The sequence below is a fragment of the Choloepus didactylus genome, chromosome 10, assembly GCF_015220235.1.
Source record: "Choloepus didactylus isolate mChoDid1 chromosome 10, mChoDid1.pri, whole genome shotgun sequence".
NCBI lineage: Eukaryota > Metazoa > Chordata > Mammalia > Pilosa > Megalonychidae > Choloepus > Choloepus didactylus.
In genome coordinates, this window is record NC_051316.1 from 29,062,934 (window position 1) to 29,082,442 (window position 19,509).

The following is a 19,509-nucleotide window of genomic DNA, read 5'->3' on the forward strand; positions in this document are numbered from 1 at the left end:
ACCTCTCGCGAGATCTAAAGGCTACTTCGTTCACGCGCAGTGGGAGGGGGCGGGGAAAGGGCGTTTTCCTGTGCCGAGGGACTCTTTTAGGGTTGGAGGAGGGGTGTGAGTGCGCGGCAAACCGAGCGGGAAGAGGCAAAAAGGCTTAGGGCGCGCGCCGTGGCGGTTCCTGCTCTCAAAATCGCGCGGCCTTTGGACCGCTGTTGCGCGAGGGGAAGGCGGGACGCAAGGTCGGTGCCAGGCCCAGACGAACTCCCCGGTCCCCACAGTCTACACTCGGGTCACCCTCCCTCTCCGCCCTCTCTCCCCGCTGCGGGGCGAGCCGCGCGTCGGTAAGTGCCGGCCGCCTCCAGTCGCCCACCTGCGCCCGCTGGGCCCGGCCAACGCCTCAGAAACCTGGTGTTTGTAACAGTCCCGGCGCCCATCCAGCTTTGCCCTCGCCTCAGCTGAAGGTTCGCGTACTCCGTCCGCTCGGGCATGAGCCGGGGAAGGCGGGCGGTCCACCGGAGTCCTGGAGAACGTTGGTTTCGGCCCGGAGCCTCCCGCAATCAAAACCCTCGGGAGAACCATCATTCTGACGCGCGAGCTTATTTGGTGGTTTTTGTTGTTAATCAGGCCCATAATATCGGTATTTCACAGTGTCGGCTTTGCAGTTTTATTTCGTGAAAGATCTGAGGAAACGAATATTGCGACGCAAAAAACGTTTTAGACCTCCGCATTCCGTTCATTCAAGTCTTTTAAAGCACTTCCCTTGTACCAGGGGATTCGGCAATGATCAAAACAGACAAAAACCCCGCCCTCAATGAGCTTACTCTTCTAGAGTGTTGAATTTATACTTGCTTTGTGTTCGCTAATTTATCTCTAAGGTTCCTGTGCCAAGCTTTGATGATTTCTTTTGTTAAGACACGTAAGGTAACTGAATCGGTGACAATCTGGGAAAAGCAGCCGTGTTACCACTTTCCACATCCTGACTCTCCAACTTTCCAGCCTATACCAACAATCCCAGACTTATATTGGAGCATAAAAAGGATGTCATAATTTCCATATAAAACTAAATCCATCATTTGTAGAACATACTTTTCTTTTTTTGTAATGGGGAATTTGTGCTGGTTCATTGCTGCTGTAACTTGATTCCCCTGTTGCTATGATTACGACCATCTATCAACTTTTACTTACCTGATTAAGAAAAAAACTCATGTTGGTAGGAACCGTGGACTTCATGAACTAGCTGGGAGGGCACGTTAATAAATAGAGCATGGTGTCTGGAGTTTTGGGAAGTTATAAAAGGTTTCTTTTAAGTGGTAATTTTTTTTTAATGGCCTCCACCATGAAAAGTATATAGGCGTTTTTTGGAAAGTACAACTTAACTCACATTTTGGTTCTAAATTACATAGTTCAGGTTTTTTTTAAATATTCAACCAAAATTTAATGTTGTGTAAGGGCTGGGAATACTTGGATTATGGAGATTTAGTCTACCAGCCAGGACTTGCAACATTTAATTGAGTCTGTCATTTAAAACCTGAGACATTTCACTACAAATATGCACACGTTAGGGTACTGTAATAATGATGCTGTATTTCAAGTTAGTATTTCTGTTGCAGCCATCATGTGCCATTAATAAGAAGTGATAAGCGCTGAGCCGCTGTCTAAAGCAGCTATATAGGTAGGGAAACCTTCCCAGTTTTACTGTCTTCTGACTGGACCCTTAGTGATGCAATCCTGGTGAACTCGTGTTCACCTTCTCTAGACACCACTATAGGGTGGGTGTTTTGTTTTCCCCACTTGTTTTCTTCCTTCCCTCTTTTCCCTTAATTTTTTTTTCCTGGTTTCCTCAAAATTATCCTTTCATTCTGTTTAAAATTAAAAGTATTGTACCCAACAGTATTATACCTGGGCTTTTTTAAGGACTTGCCAGCTTGACTGATACATTCATTGACTCCTGCCTGCTATAATTAGTTGCATGATCCTTTTGGACTCCTTCAATGAATTTAGAGCTAGATTTGCTTAGTTGTGGAATTTATTTTAGATAGACTAATTTGAGATTATACATTAACCAATCCAGATTATTACTCTAAATATTTATTATTTATAACTTTTACTGAGTTCTCTGCTGTATGCCAGACCCTGGGCTGCACAGTTTAATGCTTAATACAGTCCTGTGAATAAGTTGTGGTTATCCTTGTTTTATGGATGAGAAGGAATATTTCCAAGGTCATATGGCAGGATAGGGATTTACATTTCTAAGCCTAGGATTTTTCTCTGTTTCCCTTACATTAGTTTATAGAGGATCCAAAAACAGCTCCACTAATTACTCCTCTGATTTCAGTCATTATATATCAGTACCTCCCCCTCCCCCCATAATTTTCAAAGATCTGAGATATCGTTGAAGTCATCTTCAACAAATTAAAACATACACATAGCTTTATTTTTTAGATGAAGACAGTGGATACAGAGTGGTTATGATTTAAATAGTTGTTAGTGCTTTTAAGTCTCAGCTATAGGTTGTTTACCACATGGAATGTCCAAAAGCATGATACTTCTGTCTGGTTTTCTACTTCAAGAAAAAAAATTGGAATATGTGAGACTGATGAAAAATAACATAAATCAAGTATGCCTAAACCTCAGTGGTGAGTGATAGAATTTTCTCTTCTGCTGCTCAGATAACTGCAGTCAAACTCTACAATGTAGATTAGTGTGGTCAGCCAAGCTTTGTATGCACAAAGTATCAATCAAGTTTTAAAAAACATTTTCCCCTGATTATGAAATTAATGGGGATTAAACAGTATGTAATTTTATATCTGGCCTTTTCCCTAACAACAGAGGAGTATATTCCTTTAAAAACATTACTCTTAAGACTCCATAGCATTACATTTTATGAATATAATGCAATATATTTAATTATTTTTCTATTTTTGAGCATTTAGATTTTTTCCCCCACAATGTGAAAATAACGATAAACATTCTGCCACATAAACCTTCTCATTTATGATTGTTTCCTTAAGATAAATTCTGGAAATTAAAAAAAGTAGGTCATATGTTATGAACATTTCTTAATATTCAATTTAAAAACGATTTTTTTCTATATTTATTTTTTCTTGGATAGTGGAGCACATGAGGGTTAGAGCTGTCCTTTGTATATTAGCAGTTGGGAAGTTGTGCTGCTCTAGCTGATTTCCCTCTGAGCTGTTTCTACCTGCAGTGACTGTGGTTATCCATAGAAAGGGAAAGATAGAAATGTTCAGAATTCTCAAAAGGGCTAGATTAAAAGTAATAAAATTTAAGAAATTATTAAAGGTCTTGGCTATTGAAACCCGGTCTGAACATTTGTAATATAGACTCCATATGATAATACTTTTTCCATTTAATTAAAAATTTTTATAGTTTTTCTTTCCAAACTATAGGGGGAAAATCCTATTATACATTGGGGGAACTTTATTCATGTTCCAGATAAATCATACCTTCCACTTGACTTTGCTGCTAAATGAAGCATTCTGTGTAACAAATGTGCATTTAGCAGTCAATTTTTTTCTCCAAAGTTCTTGATTTTTTGGTAAAATATTTTAGAATAGCTTTATTGTATATATAATATTAAATGTTTCTTACCACATTTGCTTTAAAAATGTCTTGGTTATCTTTTGGGGTTTCAGTCATTAGAAATTTTTTTCCTTGCCTGGTTATAATAACATTACTATAAAATTGTATTGTGTCAGTTAGCTATGTAAGTAGAGATTCAGATTCTGGAGGGTAGTGCTTGGAGACAGTTATTAATTAGAACTGCACGCATTAATGAAGCAATTTAGTTGTGGTTCACTGAGTAGCGTTCTTTAGAATTTGTCTCAACTGTGAGCTGAAAGGTGTTTTGTCATTTGCTGTGTTCAGCAGCACAAACAAAGAATTGCATGTTTGGAATAAATAAAAATAAATGAAACAAAACAAAACCCTGATACCTGAGCATTCAAATATCACATATTTGCAGATTTTATTTCATTATTTTATGTGGTATTTTAATATAATTATAGCAAAGGAAAAAACAGTGCTTAACCATAACATTGTTTTAAAACTACCACAAAGATAAATGTAGTAATGTTTTTAAGTTTTTACTTCAATTGACTTTATAAATGAAATAATTTAGAATGCCCTAGGAAAGCTTGCTATTTAAATGATTCCAGAGAAAAGTCTGTTCATTGTAATAACAATGGTGGTACCCTTGAAGAATGACCATTTATAAGTGAGTTTTTTGTGCAAATCAGGGACTGGATATTCTTTCTCTCTGAGCTTGAGTCAACAGAGTCTAGAAAAAGGGATAGGAATGAAGATGAGCAGAATTCCAGTTCTAATTCTGGGTCTGCTACTAGGTGTGAAATTTTTCGTGAACCATTAATCTTCGTGTCTCAGTTTCATCATTTATCAAATAGATAGAAATACCTATCCTTTCTACCACAGAAGATTGTTTTGAGGTTTAGATAATATTGCAGATTTGAAAGTATTTTGAAAAAGGTTTAAAACATTTTAATAAGAGGTTTTAATTTTTATTTTCAGCAATCCCTTATTTTCAATTCTTTGTTCATATATCCATCCCTGATGGGATATAGAATTAATATTTCTGAAATTCATCCTTATAACTTTTCATTTTCTGTGCAGCCTTGACTTTTTCAATTGACAGCTAATCAGTTTTTCTTCCTTTCTTCCTGGTTCCTTCTTCCATCTAGAAGTCTCATCAGTATTATCTCCTAGCATATAACAGGTTCGATAGAAGATATCATTTGTGTTATATAGCTGCATATAGTAACTTAGGGGTATAGACTGTACTCAGGTACAAAACATTCTGTAAGCAGTTTAATGGTAATTGTGGCATGTATGTTTGATAATCCACTTGAACAATTTATAACCTCTGATTTCAGTTTACATACCTAATGACTATTATCATATTACTGTACTATCTTTGCAAGTTTTACTAGGTCTGTTTGCCAGCATTGTGATGTTTAAATTTTAGTAGGGAACATAGGTAACTCAGTGCACCTAAGAGTTGTGGACCTGGCTTAATTTTTGAAATGAAAAACAGTGACAAAAGCAGATGCAATAAAATAGTGCTTTGGATTCCTAGGTTATATAACTACAGATATCTTGATATTTAGGATAAGATGTCACTGAGCTGTGGCCTCAGGGAATCACAATTGGAAGTTTTTCTCAAATTTCTTTCTATTGGAGCAGTTGTAGGTTTACAGAAAAATCGTGCAGAAAGTACAGAGTTCCCATATACCATACCCCCAAAGTTTTCCCTATTATTAACATTTTGCATTAGTGTGGTACATTTGTTAGAATTTATGAAACATTATATTAATGATAGTTCATAGCTTACATTAGGATTTACTCTTTCTGTTGTACAGCTGTATTCTGGTAACATATATACAACCTAAAATTAATCATTTTCTGCTTGGATGTTTTAACATGACTTTATTTTGGTTAATTTCAAATTTTGGTGTTATTTTGTTTTAGGTCTCTTGCTTATGAAGCTTACAGCTGGATTTGCTTTATCCAATTTGAGAGCATCTATTGTAATAGGTGAGTTTAATCTATTTATGCTTATTATGATTGCTGGCGTATTTACATCTATTTCTATCATCTTCTTTATTATTTCTATTTATAATGCCTCCCTCCTTTTGTGTCTTCTTTTGGATTGATTGTTTTCTTTATTCTTTGTTTTCCTCGGCTAGTTTGAAAGTTAGTTATATTTCTTTTTTTTGGTGTTAACCAACCAAAGGAATGTATAGGTCTAATGAGTTGAGTTTTTTTTTGTGTATGTTTTTTTTTTTTCTTTTAAATTGGACAGTAAATTTATGATCAGGAAAGATGAAATTATTTTTATTTAAAGAACTCCAAAGGTAACACATTTTTACAATGTTCATAGTATTGACATCTAATTCTAGGGGATCTCTGAGAACCATGTTTGAAAGGCTCCCATTGCACAGAATCCCTTTCACCTTGACCACATTGGGCTTATACTTAGGCCCTTACACTTTAGAATTTATCTTGGGTATTCATAGGTTGGGGGCAGACACCTAGACGTGTCTGAATCATGCTAAAAGTTGCCTTCCCTCACAGTGGAGTAAAGAGGTTAACAGCCTCCGTGCCTTTTTGTTTATTTATTTTTAATTTTAATGCAATTTTATTGAGATATATTCACATACCATACAGTCCATCCAAAGAATACAATTAGTTGCTCACAGTATCATCACATGGTTGTGCAGTCATCATCACAGTCCATTTTAGAACATTTTCATTACTCCAAAAATAAAAATATAGAAGAGAACCCAAAGCACCCCAGATCACTTATCTCCCCCATCATTGATCCCTTGCATTGGTGTGGTACATTTTTTTTACTGTTGATGAAAGAATAGTAAGATATTACTGTAAACTGTAGTCCATAGTTCGCAGATAGGTACATTTTTCCCTATATACCACTTTATTATTGACTCTTTGTAAAAGTGTCTTACATTTGTTTTGGTTCATGAAATAACTTATTTATATTTGTAGTGTTAGTCAAAGACATTGTCCATCACAAGGTTCACTCTGTCATACATTCCCATGTTTTAACCTTTTACCTTTCCTTCTGGTGACACATGTGACTCTAAACAACCCCTTTCAACCACAATCACATACAATTCAGTGCTATTACTTATACTTACAATAACATGCTACCTTCACCTCTATCCATTTCCAAACGTTTAAGTTCAACCTAGTTAAAAATTCTGTACTTATTAAGCAACTGCTCACCTAGCCTCATTCTGTCCCCTGGTAACTTATATTCTAGATTTTATGACTTTGAGTTTATATATTATAATTAGTTCATATTAGTGAAATCTTCCAATATTTGTCCTTTTGTGTCTGACTTATTTCACTCAGCATAATGTCCTCAAGGTTCAGTCTATGAGTTTTGACAAACACATATAGTCATGTAGGCAATACTGCCATAGTCAAAATAGAGAACAGTTCCATCACCCCCAAAATTGCCTTGTGCCCTTGTGGCCAATCCCTCTCCTCACCCTCAGCCCTTGGCCACTACTGTACTATTTTCTGTTTCTGTGGTGTTGCCTTTTTCAGAACGTCATATAAATGGAATTAAACAATCCTTGTCTGGCGTCCTTGTCTGGCTTCTTCTACATAGCAAAATGCATTTGACATTCATGTCAAATTGGGTGTATCAGTAATTTTTTCCTTCTTATTGCCAATTCCATTATATGGCTATGCCACGGTTTGTTTATGTGTTCACCAGTTAAAGAACATTTGAGTTATTACCATGTTTTGATGATTTTGAATAAAGCTGCCAAAGACATTCACATACAGGTTTTTAAGTTTGCATTTCTTTTGAGTAAATAAGAGATTGCTGGATCATAGGTGAGTTTAGTTTTCCTTTCTAAGAAAACTGCTAAACTGTTTTCCAAAGTGACTGTACCTTTTTTTGGTACCATGATCTTATTTTTATTTGAGAAAATGTATGTTTACATACAGGTATACATTAAGTATTTGATTATTAGGGTTTTGTATTTTATTCTATATGTTTCAGTATTTTCTCATTTTTTGACACTGGACATGTCATTATTTACATTGAATGATAAAAAGATATTTTAAGTCTTAATATTTACATTTATGCATAGAAAAAATCTGAAAGAATATACATCATAATGGTAAGAGTAGTTATTTCTTAGCATTAAGTTTTTTTCTAAATTTTTTACAGTAAGCATATACTAATTTTGTAATCAGAAGCAAAGTAAACAAGTTATTTCAAATATAAATCACAGGTAATTGGCCCCATTAAAATATATGCTTCTAACTTGAGTTGCTCTGTCCATTGTAACTCTTAGACAATGTTTTAATGACCTCTTATTAATTCCCAGTTGAATGATAGCTTGCCTTCCAAATATTCTTCAGTCATCTCTTTATGCCTCTCCAACCCAGCTGAAGAAACACTTATTTTGATGTGAAAATGGATGCAATCCAGTGTGTCCTCAAATTTTTTCTTCTCTCTTCAAAAATCTCTTTGCAAGTTAACTTTTATCTTAGTGTCTGTCTTCTGTCAAGAATGATTAATGTATTTTTTGAAATTTTTTGAAAATGAATTCAAGAATTTCATTTTTTTACCTCGTGCTCTTCCTACCAAAATTAAGGAGATAATCCAGGAAGGAAATAAGGAGTAAGGTACATTAAATTGTGTACCCCAATTTAGACATGTTCTTAATCTTAATCCACATTCCTGTGGGTATGAAGCCATTATAAATAGGATCTCTTAAGGATTTATTTTTCATTAAGATGTAGTCCAACTGAATGAGATTGGATCTTAATCCTGATTACTGGAGTCCTTATAAGCAAAAGAAATTCAGATACAGAGATAGAATGCTTTCTTATATTTAGGTCTTTGATCAGTGTTGAGTTAATTTTTGTATAGGTGGGTGGTAGGGGTCCACTGTCATTCTTTTGCAAATGGAGATTCAGTTTTTCTAGTACCACTTGTTGAAGAGACTATTTTTTGCAATTGTCAAAAATCAATTGGCCATACATACAAAGGTTGCTTTCTGAACTCTCAGTTTGACTCCATTGGTCTATATCTTTGTCCTTGTGCCAATACCATGCCGTTTTGATTATTGTGACTTTGTAATAAGTTTTAATGTTGGGAATTTTGAATCCTCCAACATCTTTCTTCTTTTTCAAGGTGGCTTTGACTATTTGGGCCCCCTTCCCCTTCCGTATAAATTTGATGACTGGCTTTTCCATTTCTGCAAAGAAGGTTATTGGAATTTTTATTGGGAGTGTGTTGAATCTGTAAATCCCTTTGGGTAGAATTGACATCTTAACAATATTTAGTCTTCAAGTCCACAAACACTGAAAGTTCTTCCATTTATTTGGGTCTTTGATTTCTTTTAGTTTTGTGTATACAGATCCTTTATGTTCTTGGTTAGATTTATTCCTAGATATTTGATTGTTTTACTTGATGTCATAAATAAAATTTTTTTTCTTGATTTCTTCTTCAGATTGTTCATTGCTAATGTATAGAAACAGCACTGATTTTTGTTTGTTCATCTTGTACCCTGCCACTTTGCTGAATTCATTTTTTAGCTCTAGGACCTTTCTTTTGGATTTTTCAGGATTTTCTGTGTATTGAATCATGTCATCTGCAAATAGAGAAAGTTTTACCTCTTCCTTTCCAATTTCCAATTTCTTTTTCTTGTCTAATTGCTCTGGCAAGAATTTCCAGTACATTGTTTAATAACAGTGGTGACAGTGGGCATCCTTGTCTTGTTCCTGATCTTAGAGGGAAAGCTTTCAGACTTTCACCATTAAGTAGGTTGTTAGCTGTGGGCTTTTCATATATGTCCTTTATCATGTTGAGGAAGTTTCCTTCTGTTCCTAGTTTTTAAAGTGTTTTTATCAAGAAGCGGTGCTGAATTTTGTTAAATGCCTTTTCTGCATCAAGTGAGATGATTATGTGGATTTTTTTTTCCTTCATTTTGTTCATGTAGTGTATTTATTAATTGAACTTCTTATTCTGAACCACCCTTTCATACCTGGGATAAATCCCACTTGGTCAAAGAGAATAATTATTTTAATGTATTCTTGGATTTGGTTTGCTAGTATTTTGTTGAAGACTTTTGCATCTAAATCCTTACAAGGTATTGTTCTGTAATTTTCTTTTGCGGTGGTATCTTTATCTGGCTTTTGTATGAGGGTAATGTTGCCTTGTAAAATGAATTAGGAAATATTCCCTTGTGTTCAATCTTCTTGGAGAGTTTGAGCAGAATTCTTGGCATGTTTGGTAAAATTCCACTGTGAAGCCATCTGGTCCTAGGCTTTTCTTTGTTGGGAGATTTTTAATTACTAATTGTATTAGTCAGCATTCTCTAGGGAAACAGAACCAACAGGAGATATCTGTAAATAGAATAAGATTTTATAAAAGTATCTCAAACAACTGTGGGGATGTATGAGTCCAAATTCTGTAGGACAGGCTGCAAGCTGGCAACTGATGAAGGTCTTCGATGAATTCTCCTGGAGAGGCTGGCTGGCTGAAGCAGAGACAAAAGTTCTCTCTTCTGACTGATTAGATTAAACATATCTCATTGCAGGAGACACTCCCTTAGCTGACTGCAGATGTAATCAGCCATAGATGCAATCAACAAGTCTGTGAAATGTCCTTGCAGCAACAGATAGGCCAGTGCTTGCTTGACCAGACAGCTGGGCACCATCACCTGGCCAAGTGGCACATGAACTTAACAATCACACTGATTCAGTCTCTTTACTAGTTATTGGTTTGTTGATATTTTGTATTTCTTCTTGAGTCAGTGTAGGTAGTTTGTATGTTTCTAGGAATTTGTCCATTTTATCTAATTTGTTGGCGTACATTTGTTCATAATATCCTCTTAAAGTCCTCTTTATTTCAGGGGGTCAGTAGTAATGTCCCTTTTTCATTTCTGATTTTAGTTGTGTCCTCTTTATTTTTCTCTTTGTCAGTCTAGCTAAAGTTTTGTTGAATTTTTTATCTGTGCAAAGAACCAAATTCTCTGTATTGTTGATTTTCTCTATTTTTTATTCTCATTTATCTCTGCTGTTATCTTAATTGTTTCCTTTTTTTTAAATTAACTCCTCATTCTCCTACCCCCAATCCCTGGTAACCTAGTCTCAATTTTCTGTTTCTATGGATTTGCATATTCTATCTTTCATATAAGCAAAATACAATATTTCTCTCTTTTTGTCTGACTTATTTTGCTCAACATATGTTCAGGGTTCATCCATGTAGTAATGGTATCAGAACTTCATTCATTTTACAGCTGAAAAATGCTTTATTGTATGTGTGTGTGTGTGTATGTGTGTATGTATATATGTATATATATATACACCAAATTTTATTTATCCAGTCATCTGCTGATGGACAGACATTTGAGTTCCTTCCACTTTTTGGCTGTAGTGAACAATGCAGCTGTAAACATTGGTATGCAAATATGTGCTTGACCTTCTGCTTTCAATTCTTTTGGGTATATACTTGAAGTGGGATTGCTGGGATACATGATAATTCTATGTTCAACCTTCTTAGGAACCTCCAAATTGATTTCCATTGTGGCTGCATCATTTTCCAATCATATCAACAATATATAATGGTTCCGACTTTCTCGCATCCTCATCAACCCTTGTTATTTTCTGTTTTTCTTTTTTTTGATAGTAGCCATTGTAGTGGGTGTGAAGTAGTATCTCGTGGTTTGGATTTGCATTTCCCTGATGACTAATGATGTTCAGTGTTTTTATGTGGTTATTGTCCATTTGAATATCTTCTTTGTAGCAATTCAAGTCCTTTGCCCATTTTTTCATTGGGTTATTTGTCTTTCTGTTGTTGAATTTTAGGACCTCTTTATATATTGATATTAAAACTTTATCAGATATATAGTTAGTGATTATTTCCTCCCATTCTGTAGGTTGTCTTTTCACTTTCTTGGTAATGTCCTTTTAATGTACAAAAGTTTTAAATTTTGATGAAGTCTATTACTGTAGACCCTTTAGGATATAGTTTTTTTCTGGTATGTATGGTCAGGAGGTAATCCCTTGGTGTAGGTCTCTGTATTCTGCATTGGGAACTCCTGGGCATTTCTTTAGTTTTAGAGAGTGATGCATGGATAGGCCTCAAGGAAAATGAAGCATTTTCATAAGTACTGGCAAAATTCACTGGCATTATTTTATATCCACACTTCATACACCAAAGGTCAATAGTATCATTCTCCTTCAGTAGTGTTTGTTCATCAAAACTCATTTGGGAATTTGGGCCTGTCAGGAAGTTACTTTTTTCAAGATAAGGAACTTAATTCATTCAGTATATATTGACTGTAAAGCACTATGCCCAGGAGTCTGAGGGAGAGTCAAAGATAAATAAGCACAGCTTCAAGGGGTTTATATATTTACTAAGGAGTATAGATAGGTAACCAATGTAACAAAGCATTTAACCAGCACACACAAATGCTGCAGGAATATAGAAATAGGTGGGAAGTCTTCATGGAAGGTAGCGTTTAACATGATTATTGAAGGATGATTAGGATTTCCATATATCTTGAAGGGATAAGGGCTTTTAAGGCTCAGGATGCAGCCTGAGGGCATGGTATTTTGGGAAAGGATCATACAGTAGTTTAGTCTGATTGGAGTGTGGGATGCATGAAAAAATATAGGGCACAATTAAATGAGATAATATGAGAGCAATTCTTAAGGCTCTAAAGCCCTGTAAGTTTACATGTAAACCATTTGTGCTCTATACTAGCTAAGCGCAATGATAGATTTGGGTTTAAATCTGCTCAGACTGTGTGACTTTGAGCAAGTTGCTTAACCTCTCTTAGCTTCCATTTCTTCATCTATACAATGGGAATAATAGTATAGCATTGTTGTAGTAAATGAAAATGTATAAAAATATTTAGCATAGTGTATGGCACACATAATAAACACCAAATTAATGGTAGCATGATCATCATTAACAGGAGATGAAACTGAGTGACAGATAAGAGCATGGAGTATTTAAGATGTCATAGTAAGGAATTTAGATTTTGTTTTGTAGGGAATAGGAAACCTGGGCTGGTTTTCGAGCAGGGGAGTAATGATAATCCAAACTGCCTTTTAGAAAGACAATTACTAGTCATGTGAAAGTTTGAATGGATTTGAGAGATTAGAAGCTAGGAGACCATTTGACAGAGTTGTGTTAGTTGAATTTGGAAATCATTTCAGGTTCGAGAGTGAGAAGGGAGAAGATGGAGCTATCTTGAGTCTGTAGGCTAATGGGAGAACAAATATGGAACAAAAGAGGTGGAAAAGTTGAGAGGAAAAGATAAGGGGTCTTTGTCACTGAGAAATAGATGAAAAAATGCTCAGCCAGCAGCTTTAGGGTCAGCAATAAACTGTGATGTTTTAGTTTCCTTCTGCTTCTTAGGCACGTGCTGCATTTCTCTTCGGCTGGTTTTTTGTTTCGTTTTTTTTTTGTTTTTTTGTGTTTTGTTTTTTGGATACAGTGTAGAATAGTTTTGTTGCTACAGGGGCAGGTTAAGGTGGGTCACATTAACATTGTCAAGGTTCATGCGCCTCAAACAGCAGATGCATTATTTTCCTGTTTGAGAACTCTCAAAAACTATCAGTTCAGTAATTTCATAGCATTCCAGGACTTTATCCAAAGTAGGGACTTGTCATTCAATCTAAAATAACTGTAACTACAATTATTTTTTTGCCAGGTACCATAGTAGGCTTATATTTACTACGTTCTTACTGTGTGCCAGGTGCTGCTTTATCCATGTCAAACAGTTTAATCCATATTAAACAGTTTAATCCTCATAACAAACCTATGAGGTAAATGCTATTTTTCTCCCTTTACAGATGAAATAAGTACGTTACCCTGAAGTTAAACAACTTGTCTAGGGCACAGAGTTTATAAGTGAAAAATAGTTTGTCACCAGAGCTGTACTTTGAACTGCTACATTATATTCTTTCTCTCTGATCTCCTTTAATTTTCACAGTAGGCCTATGAGGTAAGAATGTGGATAAGGAAACAGAAAGAGTATGTAACTTTCTCAAGGTTACTTGTTGGTAATTATCTCACTCCAGACCTCATGTTTTTATTCAGTATTGCCCCTACTCTGCTGATCACAAGATCCCCAAGAGCCATACTATCAAACTCTGCACTCATAAACAGACCAGCTTCTTTCTTATAACTCTTACTGCTTCTTGTCTTAGCTCCCAGAACCATTTTTGAGTAGTAGAGGTTACAAGTACTCTACCAAACAACCAGCTCCAAATCCTGTCATCAAATCCTGTGCTTCTGTCCCAAGTGGTAAGTTTTCTTATGGACATTTAAAAACTTTTATAAATTCTAGCTCTTAAACATCTTCATCAGCATGAACACAGGGCCATTAGTCCTCTGTGTTTTGCTGAGTAAGTGTATTTACCATGTAGGACTATTGAAGATGTTTAGCCAAATAAATAAAAGGCTTTATATCACTTCAAAGCCTTCTGTTACTTATTTAGTTTTATCCTTAGATCACAAATTTAAGTGCTAAATGGCTAAATACAGGTAGTAAACGTTTTAATAGAGAATGCGTTATAGATATGAAAGGAACCTTAGTGAACATTGCTTCTTAACCAAATTTTAAATGATTAGAATATTATTGTTATATAATAACAACTATTTACCAAGTACCTTCCATAGGTTTTACATTATGCTTTACAAGTATCATTCATATAATCCTCATACCACCCCTTAAGATACAAGGTAGTATTGATATTTTACAGATGAGAAAACTGGGTTAGAGAAGAAATTTATACCAGTTCACATAGCTTATAATTTAGCAGAGCCAGCTTTCAAACCTAGGTATATCTGTCTCAAAACCATTTACTTTTCTCATTATACCATTATACCATCTGATTAATTGTGGTGGTTGATTTTTGTCTATGTAGAAAGTAAAAAAATATTAAAATACTAAAGAAAAAAAAACCTGCAGGGTGTAGTTTTGTCTGTGCATTGTAGAGAATTATAGAAACTATCTAAATTACTGAATTATAATTTTTTTTTCAGGTAATTGATGCATAATATTCCTTTTACTTAAAAGAAATGAGTGTAGCTGGTATTGCATTAAGAGCTGAAACCTGGCTTTCAGCTACGTGGCATGTTAAAGTACCTCTAATGTGGCTGGAAGCTTGTATCAACTGGATCCAAGAAGAAAATAATAATGCTAATTTGAGTCAGGCACAAATGAATAAACAAGTGTTTGAACAATGGCTCCTCACTGATCTGAGAGATTTAGAGCACCCTCTTTTGCCTGAGGGCATTTTAGAAGTTCCAAGAGGAGAACTGAATGGATTTTATGCCCTGCAGATTAATTCATTGGTTGATGTAAGTCAGCCTGCTTATTCCCAGATACAGAAGTTGAGAGGAAAGAATACAACAAATGATCAAGTAACAGCTGAAACACAAGTAACCCAAAAACCTTGGGAAGCAAAGCCTTCACGAATGTTGATGCTACAGTTAACTGATGGGATTGTACAAATGCAGGGAATGGAGTATCATTCTATTCCAGCTCTTCATAGTGACCTTTCTCCAGGTACAAAAATTTTGATTTATGGGAACATTTCTTTCCGTCTTGGTGTTCTCTTGTTGAAACCAGAAAATGTTAAGGTGTTAGGAGGTGAAGTAGATGCCCTTTTAGAAGAATATGCCCAGGAAAAAGTACTTGCAAGATTAATTGGGGAACAACCTGATCCTTTAGTTTCAGACATACCAAATAATTCTAACCAAAGCATCCCCAGAATTACAGATGTTCTAGACCCTGCGTTAGAACCTTCTGATGAAGAACTCTTAGCAAGTCTTAATGAAAATGATGGGCTTGCAGCAGATAATGACACCTCTTTGGAAAGATGTTTCAGCACAGGTAGCTCCTCAAATACTGTTGCTACAAGAAAGTCAAGTTTTGAACCAGGATTTATGGTTTCTCCAAGACCAGAGGAAGAACCACCAAATCAATCTATGCATCTCATTGATGGAGAATTAGATGACTTTTCATTGGAAGAGGTCTTGCTTTTAGAAGAAACTGTCCAGAAAGAACAAGTGGAGATAAAAGAATCACAGCTGTTAGCTTTGAACAGAAACACAGATGAAAGTGTAGAGAGAATTTCACATAAATCTAATACTCTGGATAATTTTTCTTTGATTTGCAAAATTGAAAACAATAATTGGAATGAAAAAAACTTATCTGAACAAGTGACTAATGAAGAGAAATCTTTTGCTTGTCTATCTGCTAGAGACAGTAACGTTTTTTCAATTCATCATAATGTACCCTTATCCCCTGATTTTACCAATAAAAATCAGAACTCAAAGACGGATGATAAAGTAAAACAAAGTATCAGCAGTTCAAATGGGCATTCCTTAACTCATAAAATATTAAATAGAGAGCTGGTTAATTATGTTCCAAAAAGAACTTTACAAATTTCTGAGGAAAATGAACACCATTTACAGACTTGTTCTTTAAAATCATCAGAGAATAGCACTAATCTTTCTATCACAATGGATATGTATTCTCCACCGTTTATCTATTTGTCTGTTCTAATGGCCAGCAAACCAAAGGAAGTTATAACAGTGAAAGTCAAAGCATTTATTGTAACCTTAACTGGGAATCTCTCAAGTTCTGGTGGCATTTGGAGTATAACTGCAAAGGTTTCTGATGGTACTGCATACCTAGATGTAGACTTTATAGATGAGATACTTACCAGCCTAATAGGGTTTTCAGTACCAGAAATGAAACAGTTGAAAAAGGACCCTTTTCAGTACCAAAAGTTCTTGGAAGGTTTGCAGAAATGTCAGAGAGATCTAATAGATTTGTGCTGTTTAATGACTATTTCATTTAATCCCTCCACGTCTAAAGCAATGGTACTGGCATTACAAGATGTTAATGTGGATCACCTTGAGAACCTAAAGAAGCGATTAAATAAATAATTTACTAAAATCATATTAGAGAACAATTCAAAGCAACGAGGAAATATTTAGACTTGAATTTGTCCTTTTGTTTTTGAAATTTTCTTTTTGTAAAAAGGAAGAATAAAATTTCATAACTTATTTTAGTTTAGTTTAAAAATGTTTAATCATGTTTATTGTGTTTAGTTTTTTTTTTTTTTTTGTAAATTATTCTTTAAAACAGAAACTGTTGAAGGAATTGATGACCCAGTATTGTTGAGAAGTTTGTTTCCAGTTGTCATTTCACTTAAGATGATTGCTAAAAATATCATTTTGGTGTTCACTAATAAATCATAATATTGAAAATTAATAATTATAAATAGGTAGTTTTAATTCTAATATGTTGAGTACCCAAAAAGATTTGCTTATCTTGTTGTACTTAGAAAAAAATTTAAAATCCAGTGGGTCAGAATGTCAGGCTTTCAGATGCAGATTGCTTTACTGGTTTTTATTTTGCTGATTGTAGATATTTGTTTGGTATATTTAAGTCAAGTCTTATGCTATCTAGATACTATTTCAGAAATTATATTGAATGATTTAAAATAACCCTTATTTTCAAAGATAGTTTACTTCAAATGGCATATTGAAAACTTAGTTAAGATCCAGTGAGTATTTCACTTATTTAATTAAAATGTCATTAGGAGTTATCGCCTTTCTGAATAGCTCTCTATATAAGCATTCCTTTAGCGTTGTTAGAAGTGCTGATTTTGAAAGGCAAAGTTATTTTATTAATCTTTTAGCTTTAAAATTTTACATTCAAAGTGCCTTGAATTTTTTTTTTTTAATTAAATTTAGTTTTATTGAAATACATTCGCACACCATACAATCATCCATGGTATACAATCCACTGTCCACAGTATGATAACATAGTTATGCGTTCATCACCACAATCTATCTCTGAACATTTTCCTTACATCAGAAAGACCCAGAACAAGAATAAAAAATAAAAGTGAAAAAAGAACACCCAAATCATCCCCCCATCCCACCCCATTTGTCCTTTAGTTTTTATCCCAATTTTTCTACTCATCCATACACTAGATAAAGGGCGTGTGATCCACAAGGTCTTCACAATCACACTGTCACCCCTTGTAATCTACATTATTATATAATTGTCTTCAGGAGTCCAGACTGCTGGGTTGGAGTTTGGTAGTTTCAGGTATTTACTTCTAGCTATTCCAATACATTACTATATAGTGCATAAAAATGTCCACCAGAGTGACCTCTCGACTCCATTTTAAATCTGTCAGCCACTGAAACTATTTCGTCTCATTTTGCTTCCCCCTTTTGGTCAAGAAGATACTCTCAGTCCCACGATGCCAGGTCCACATTCATCCCCGGGAGTCATATTCTGCATTGCCAGGGAGATTTACAACCCTGGGAGTCGGGTCCCACGTAGCGGGGAGAAAGTGCCTTGAATTTTAAGAATTAAACCAATACTTAAATAACAAAATGAAAACATTGTGTTTTATTTCAGTGAAAATAATGCAATAGGAAAATATCTGGAAATAAGATAAATAAATTTTTAAAGTTGGAAAAACTTCTGTCAACTTCCAACGGCTTCTTAAACCAACTGTGAATACTGCAGTAACTCAATTCACTTCTGACTAACTCCCAGGAGTTAGGGCAGACCCCACAGGTTACAGGCAGTCCTCTATAAGATTGCTTTTCAAACACCAGTCACAAGTTCTGGGGCTCAGACTACAAACTGGGGGGTTTCCCACCACTTACTTGGGTTCAGTAATTCGCTAGGATGATTCACAGAGCTCACTGAAATTACTATACTTATGATTCTAGCTTTACTATAGTAAAAGGATACAAATAAGAAGCAGCCAAAAGAAGAAACACATAGGACAAGGTCTGGGAGGGTCTCAAACAGCAAGTATCTATCCTCTCCACGTGAAGTCAGAATGCGTCACTATCCCAGCACAGTGATGTCATTATCAGTCATGGATGCTCACCGGAGCTTCAAGTGTCACAAGTTTATATAGGATCTCAGTATATAGGCATGATTGGTGGAATCAGTGTCCACAAAGTTGAACCCTAATCTGTAGCCCCCCTGCCCACCCCCAGAGGTTGGGGAGGTTGGGCTAACCTGACAGCTTAAAACCCCGATCCCCTAAGCACCGGCTTAATCTGGTGTGGCTAGCCCCCACCTTCAGACTACAGGTGTTTCTGGCCCCACCCTGTTGTCTCAGCATATGAACTATAAGGTGTGGTCCTGGGTCCACTATGAATAAGAAAAGTCACTCCTAACATGGGATATTACAAGGACATGGAGATTACACCCTCAGGACCCGGGGACAAGGACCAGCCAAGTTTTTCATTATACTGCATACATACGTACATAAAAATATGATACGGAAGTAGTAGAAAAATGTTTTTTGCCATTGTTTGAAGGATGATAATCAGAGTTGAGAGCACAAGGACAGTTATTACTGATACAGTCTGCTGGTAATCTTGTCTATATGCTTGAATAATTCTTATTACTATAGAGATCTAAATGGCATGACATTATCTTTCATTACCTTTCTCCTAAATGTTCTCCTGTACTCAGAATGGTGTTTGAAAGTTCGAATTAGGCCTTATTGTTCTCTTCATGTTCAGTTGCTAAAGGCTGGCATCATACTTGACCATCCTTCTATACTGGTTCTCAGTGCCTTTATTCTGGCTCTGGTTGTATCTGGTCTGGATTATTCCAGAAGTTTCCTAAATGGTCTTTGCCTTATTTTGCCCACAAACCATTCTCCACAATGCTGCAGGATGGCCATAGCTTGTTTTCTCTTAAACCTTTTGTATCAACCTACTGCCACCCCCTTACAGGGTGAAGTACCAACTTCTTATTTAGTGTGTAAGGCTATTTGTGATCTGGCCCCTGCCTTCCTTTTCAGCCTCATTTTTCCCCTAAATTTTAGACATACTAAAGTATTTGTAGTTCTTCAAACATATAGGGGGATATATCCCATGCTTTTTTACTTATGTGCATAGTGCCCACACTCCCT

General features: G+C 35.5%; 1 protein-coding gene across 2 annotated transcripts; it reads left to right on the plus strand.

The window, feature by feature from the left end:
* The first annotated feature begins 69 nt into the window (after nt 1-69).
* RMI1 (RecQ mediated genome instability 1) lies at nt 70-16,610 on the plus strand. Of its 2 annotated transcripts, none has more exons than XM_037796853.1 (4): nt 70-332; nt 5,497-5,562; nt 13,741-13,837; nt 14,579-16,610. In XM_037796853.1, the coding sequence occupies exon 4, from the start codon at nt 14,615-14,617 to the stop codon at nt 16,490-16,492; it is 1,878 nt and encodes a 625-aa protein (XP_037652781.1). In that variant the 5' UTR covers nt 70-332; nt 5,497-5,562; nt 13,741-13,837; nt 14,579-14,614; the 3' UTR covers nt 16,493-16,610. The 2 variants fall into 2 exon arrangements, with proteins under 2 accessions (XP_037652781.1, XP_037652782.1); XM_037796854.1 differs by having other exon boundaries at nt 71-230.
* The last annotated feature ends 2,899 nt before the right edge of the window (nt 16,611-19,509 follow it).

Coding starts and splice junctions, on each gene's coding strand:
- RMI1 (XM_037796853.1), top strand. CDS start 14,615: ATGAGTGTAGCTGGTATTGCATTAAGAGCTGAAACCTGGCTTTCAGCT.